General features: G+C 36.7%; 1 protein-coding gene across 1 annotated transcript; it reads left to right on the forward strand.

Moving 5' to 3' along the window:
- The first annotated feature begins 4,726 nt into the window (after window positions 1-4,726).
- Window positions 4,727-5,656, forward strand: LOC121238145. Its single transcript, XM_041134986.1, has 2 exons — window positions 4,727-5,014; window positions 5,099-5,656. The coding sequence occupies exons 1-2, from the start codon at window positions 4,727-4,729 to the stop codon at window positions 5,654-5,656; spliced, it is 846 nt and encodes a 281-aa protein (XP_040990920.1).
- The last annotated feature ends 412 nt before the right edge of the window (window positions 5,657-6,068 follow it).

Here is a 6,068-nt window from a genome sequence, read left to right on the forward strand (position 1 = left end):
AATTTTTTTTCTTTGAGCAATACTATGTATTAGATAAGATATATCCTCGTTGTCGTGTCATGGTGTAATCGACCTCATCTAAGTGATCCTCTATCAATTCTCCAGGTCCTAACACAATCTATCATTTAGGAGGAAATGGTAATTGAGACTACCATGGTGAGATTTGAGTACAAATCTCAGTAAGTTAACAAAAAAACTTAACTGACAGTTTAAATATGCATGCATGATAGTAAAAGCATGAATGCGTAACATCATTATAAATAAGCTTGACATGACTTGACAAATACATGACATGTGCTAACATGACTTAAACTGATATGAAAGGAACTTGAACATGAACTGAACTTAATATGACATGAACTTGAACGTGAGTTGAACATGAATTTAAACGTGAAATAACATAAACTTAAACTGAACATGAAATAAACGTAACGTGAAATTGAGCTTGAAACTGAACACGAAACTTCACATGAACTTTACATAAACTTAACGTGAAATTGAATATAAACGTCAACATGAAATAATCATGAACTTGAATTGTATTTTTGTCTCATGGGGTTACCACGATGTCCTTATCTCATGGAATTGCCACTAAGTTTTTGTCTCATGGGATTACCACGATAGTGTAGTCTTGTCTCATGAGATTACCATGATTTAATAATAATTACTTGAACAATAACTTAATTGTACGTAGATATAACTTTACTAGACTTGAAAAATACTATTTTGAGAGACATACTTTGAACTTGAGACATGAATTGACATGAGATGAAAGGATAGGCAATCTGACGTAACGTAACGTGATATGTACATAAGATGCATGACTTGATGTAACATGAAATAGACAAACAATACGTAACATGACATAACATGTACTAGACAATCATTACGTGATATGACATAACATGTAATAAATAACATTACATGACATGACATAATATGTAACAGATAACATTATGTGACATGACATAACATATAACAAATAACTTTACGTGATAGAATATAATATGCATAACAGTCATACATGTATTGATATGGCATAGCATGACTTATAAGATAATAGAAGTACATAATCAGTAGTTCATTTACTCATCACAAATACATAGTAATCTAACAGTAAGTTTGAAACAAACTTACAATGATTGTCACGTTATTGAGAAAGCACAAAACATGAGAAACTGTAAGTAATAATTTCTAAGTTATTAACTGATAAAAAATTCTTAATTTAAGGATTTTGCATCCTATGTAACACCCGGATCCAATCAAGCTCAATTTTTTTTTCTTTGTTATTTATTTATTTTGTTTTAGTTTATTTATTTATTTGGTTCATTTTATTTTGTTTTATTTTCTTCACACGTCAAATTTTTTTCACACATGTTTATTTCCTTTCTTTCCGTTTTTATTTTTCTTTTCCCCTAGGTCTCCCTCTCGTCCACGGCTTGCATGCACACACACAACTCAGCCTTTCATCCACACACAGGTCTCTCTTATCTCTAGGGTTTTCGCATCATATTTATGCGCACTCATTGGCCTTGCCTAGAGAGACTGTGCCATTACGTTCACTGCCCTGTACGTAATCAACGCAACCCACGTTTCACTCCCTCTCTTTCATTGCCTCTCCGCCTTCTCGGTTCTGTGCTCATCAACCTTACCACCATAAACCTCCACCAAACAAAGTTCGCGCCGGTGCCGCCGCCTCTCAAAGTCCATCACCCAAGCCATGCGCCACCACCCTCTCCGTGTAAACACCACCTCTGTAAGCAACGTAAATCCTCTGTTTTAGACATTCGAAACAGAGTCACGCTTGCAGCCACCCCAACTCCTCGGTGCCACCTGCCACGGCTCACCCACTCCCAACGTTGCGCGGTAACACCTCTGCTTAGCCGCTGCTCAGCCACACGAAGCCGTGAGCCCCCCCCACCTCACGGAAAAGCCTCTGCTTCCTGCACCAAAAACAGAGCATTTACTGATCTCCACCGTGAGCCACTGCAAAACCAACACCTTTTTGCACCAGAAAGTACCATAAAAAAAATAGAAACCGCCGGTCATGACATCCCCGTCACCCTGTGCAGATTGGTGAGCCTAGACCCTCTATATTCGTTCCCTCTCGGTTGCTCTCTCTCTCTCTCTCATCTCGCACTTTTCGTGCTCTCTCTACCTCTCTTGCTTTCGCCGCCCAGCATAGGTGGCCTCGCCACTGCATGCCCTCCTCAGCGCCCAGCAGCACCACCATAGTTCCTCCAGCCCAGCCGTCGTGCCTTGCCCCTCCATGTACAACTCGGTTTTAGTCGTGAGTCCGCACACCACTTCCTTTGTTTTTCGGGTTGATGACTTAAAGGGTAGTGTGTGTGTGTGTATATATATATATATGGGTAAGTCTGTAACCTAATAGGATAGATGTTATTACCGTTACATCTTTGATCATGTTTTCAAATGAAGTATTAGAGAAGCTATTGCATAGTCGGTCTAATAAATAAAAATTTCCTTGTTACCTTTAAATTACAAGTTACATTATTGTGTTTTAAACTTTGATATGTATTTGTAAACTCTAAATTTTCCATGTTTACAGAACTGATATTAATAAGCTAAATTTATTTTTAAGTAAAGCCTCTTTCAAAAGTAAGTGATAATGTTGTAATTTTATTATGATATAGTTTGTTAAATAATTTTTTATGTATAACTTAAAAGGAAATTTTGGCATAATTATGTTATATAGTATTAAATCCGATAGTTTGATTTTTTGCTAGTAAATAAGTTAGAGTTAATACTTTAGTCAGAGATTTAGTTGGAATTTGAGAAGTGTTAACATTTTTAGGAATTCGTGAATTTAGGTTTCCGAGGAATTAAAATAAGTTATTTTAGCATCTTAAGTTTAAATATTAAAATATGTATTCGATTGGAAATTTATGAAAATTACGTGATTATGTTATAGGTGAAGATTAATATTTGTTCGGCATTTTGAGGAAATTTTCGAAAAGCTAAGAAGTCCAGGTAAGCGGGGTTCCTATGCTAGACTTTGCATTTAAAATAAAATGAGCTGAGGTTATTTTTGGAAAATATACATATTTGATTATGAAAAGAAATTTGAACTACTTCAGTTAATTGCTCTGCATTACTCATAAGATTCTGTTTAAGAAGAAATTAATTTCTGTCATGACTGGTATAGACATGAGCTTATTTTTGACATTCTGTTTCTGAACTTTGAAAAAGCGAGCGAATATGAAATTTTGTGCATAAATTATGTTGTGATATAATTTTGTTCTGTTCTAAAGATTTTCGGTACTCTGATATGATCTGATGTGATTTATGAAAACCTCTGGCATAACATTCGGTTTCTATTTCTGTTCCGTTCTGACCTCACCACGGGTGTAAAACTGTGGCCTCTGTTCGGGTTGGTACTAACTTTTCTATTTCTGGTGCACCCACTTTGGAAACAAAGTGGTTTTCTGCGTGGTCTTTCCTATGTGCACACTCGGGGCTCCAAGAATGATAAGGGGAAGATTCACATTCTGTTTCTGCTCGGTTAGCTACCGGGATTTGTACAACCCTACCACGGGGGTTAAACATAGTATTTGTTCTGATATGATAAGATAAGATGTGATGTTTCAGTTTATGCTATGCCAAAGAGATTTTAATTATGAATATTTTTGAACTTTCGCTCTGATATTTTTAATAACATGTTCTGACGCTGCATTATGAAAATGTTATTCTGATTCTGCATTTTGAAAGAAAATATTTTGTTTCTGCATTCTGAATTCTGTAAATGCTCATGTTTACACACTAGTATATGTCCTCTGCTTATTGAGTTGTTGATAACTCACCCCTTATCTCCATATATTTTTTTAGATAATTTTGATGGTTCAGCTGGAGAACAAAAGTAGGAAGTTTAGCAAGGTGTGATGATCGAAGTGGAATAAGTGCCTGAGGGTACAAGTGCTTATTTGAGAGTCGTAGTTAGTGAACTGATTTTATTTTTTTTCGGGTATTTTGATTTGATGAGTTAAGGATAATTTCAAGTTTTGGAGAGTTTTTAATTTATGTTGTTGAGATTCTTTTTATTGTCCCCATAGAGAAAGTTAGATATTTGGATTGATTAAATGGATTAACATTTTATGGGATTTTCTGGATTTTATAGTTGTGTTATTTAAGTTGATTTTAGATATGAAGAGTTAACTCTCTGGACCTCCGGGAACGGGGCGTTACAGTTGGTATCAGAGACAGGTTTGAATTCTGCATACTATAAACCTTGAAGGTTTAGATATCTGTGGGTTTAGGAAGAAATTTTTAGAGTTGTGGTGTGGACATTGTGGACTGTAGGAGGTGATCTTTATCGGTACTTAGGGTATTAGAAGTTTCAGGTGTTAGGCAAGATACCTTATGGAATTTGAAGAGTAGGATTTTTATAGATATTTTGAGTTGTTCATGTTAATTGAGGTTCGTTTCGGATTTCTGGACCGCTTATAAGGCTTTTGACAGGATGGAAGGTTTAGAGTCTGGAGTTATATAGAGTTACTACTGTTGCTTGAACAATTTTTATATGTACTTATATTTTTTTTTACTATTATCATCATTTGCTTAATTTGTACAAACCCTTTATTCTTGTAATATATATATTTTTTTAATAATCCAAGTTGTCAGGATGCCACCTCGTCGTCGGGAAAGAAGTGTGTCGGGTATGAATGCGACAAATGATGAATGGGGATGCACCTTAGAATAGTTTAATCGAATGCATCCTCCCACTTTCGATGGTCGGGGAGACGCAACCTTAGCAGAAGACTTGATCCAAGATATTGAGGAGATACTCCGTGTTATAAATTGCACGGACAAACAGAAGGTTCTATACTCTGCTTTCAAACTAACGGGAGAAGCAAAAAGATGGTGGATTTCTGAAAGAACCATCAGAGAAGCGGAAGGGACGGAAATAGTCCATTGGGTGCACTTCAAGCAAATCTTTCTGGAATGCTTTTTCCGAACCTCAGTCCGAGATGACAAGGCTATGGAGTTCGCTAACTTGGTATAGGGAGTTTTGACAGTACACCAGTACGCAGCTAGATTTATCGAGTTATCACGTTTTGCTGCATATTTGATCCCTTATGAGGAGAAGAAGGCTCGTAAGTTTGAACAAGGGTTGAATGAAAAGATTTATAAACGAATTGTGGGCTTTCAAATCTGGAACTTTTCAGAGTTGGTGAATAAGGCCACAGTCTTTGAGCGGAGTCTTCAAAGAGGCGCAACACTACTAGAACAGAGGAAGAGGACTGCGCCACATGGGTCTCAATCTGTGATGGATCAAGGGTCGTGGAAAAAGAGAAATGGTGGGAGCAGCTCGGGGCAAAAGCAAATGCATGGAAATCAATCGAACAGCCTTTGTAAGTTTTGTAATCGTGCATATATTGGAGAGTGCAGAAGGGAAATGGGGGCGTGTTTTCGATGCGGTAAGAACGGACATCTTATCAGGGAATGCCCTTTGCTGCTGACAGACAACAAGAAGCCTAACCCACATCCAGTTTCCCAACAAGCGAATCAGGGAAATAATCAATGTAGAATGGGACTGGCCCGAGTGTTCGCACTGACATCTGAAGATGCTGAGAACGACAACAATGAGATCACAGGTACCTCACTCTATTTCTCCTTGAAATCCTTTTATTTGAGTTGAGATTAATCACACTTGCTTGGAATTGTTTTAATCGCGTAGCTTAGAATTTTGAAGTTTGGTTGAGAGTAGATTTCCAAAGGATTTGAAATTTGTGACTCGAGGTTATTCAGGACTTAAGCTAGGAACTTTTGATTATACTATATTGTTTTAGGAGTTCTTTGTTAGTTAGTTGACAAAAAAATGCGAACTGGTTAAATGTGGAGGTTAGTTCTTTTCCGATGTATGAGATTCAATGTTTTTAGGACTATAAGTTGTTAGAGTGAGCAACGGAAACGTGGTTTTGGTGAGTAATAATTTGAGAGTTTATTTCGTTATTTATTGAGGTTTTATATTAGGTGGAGATTTTGGAATTATTTTTTTTTTTGGGTCTTCAATTGCATTAGGGAGGTTTATGTTCCGCGTATGGCTAGAG

Source organism: Juglans microcarpa x Juglans regia, chromosome 7D, assembly GCF_004785595.1.
Source record: "Juglans microcarpa x Juglans regia isolate MS1-56 chromosome 7D, Jm3101_v1.0, whole genome shotgun sequence".
NCBI classification, from domain to species: Eukaryota; Viridiplantae; Streptophyta; class Magnoliopsida; order Fagales; family Juglandaceae; genus Juglans; species Juglans microcarpa x Juglans regia.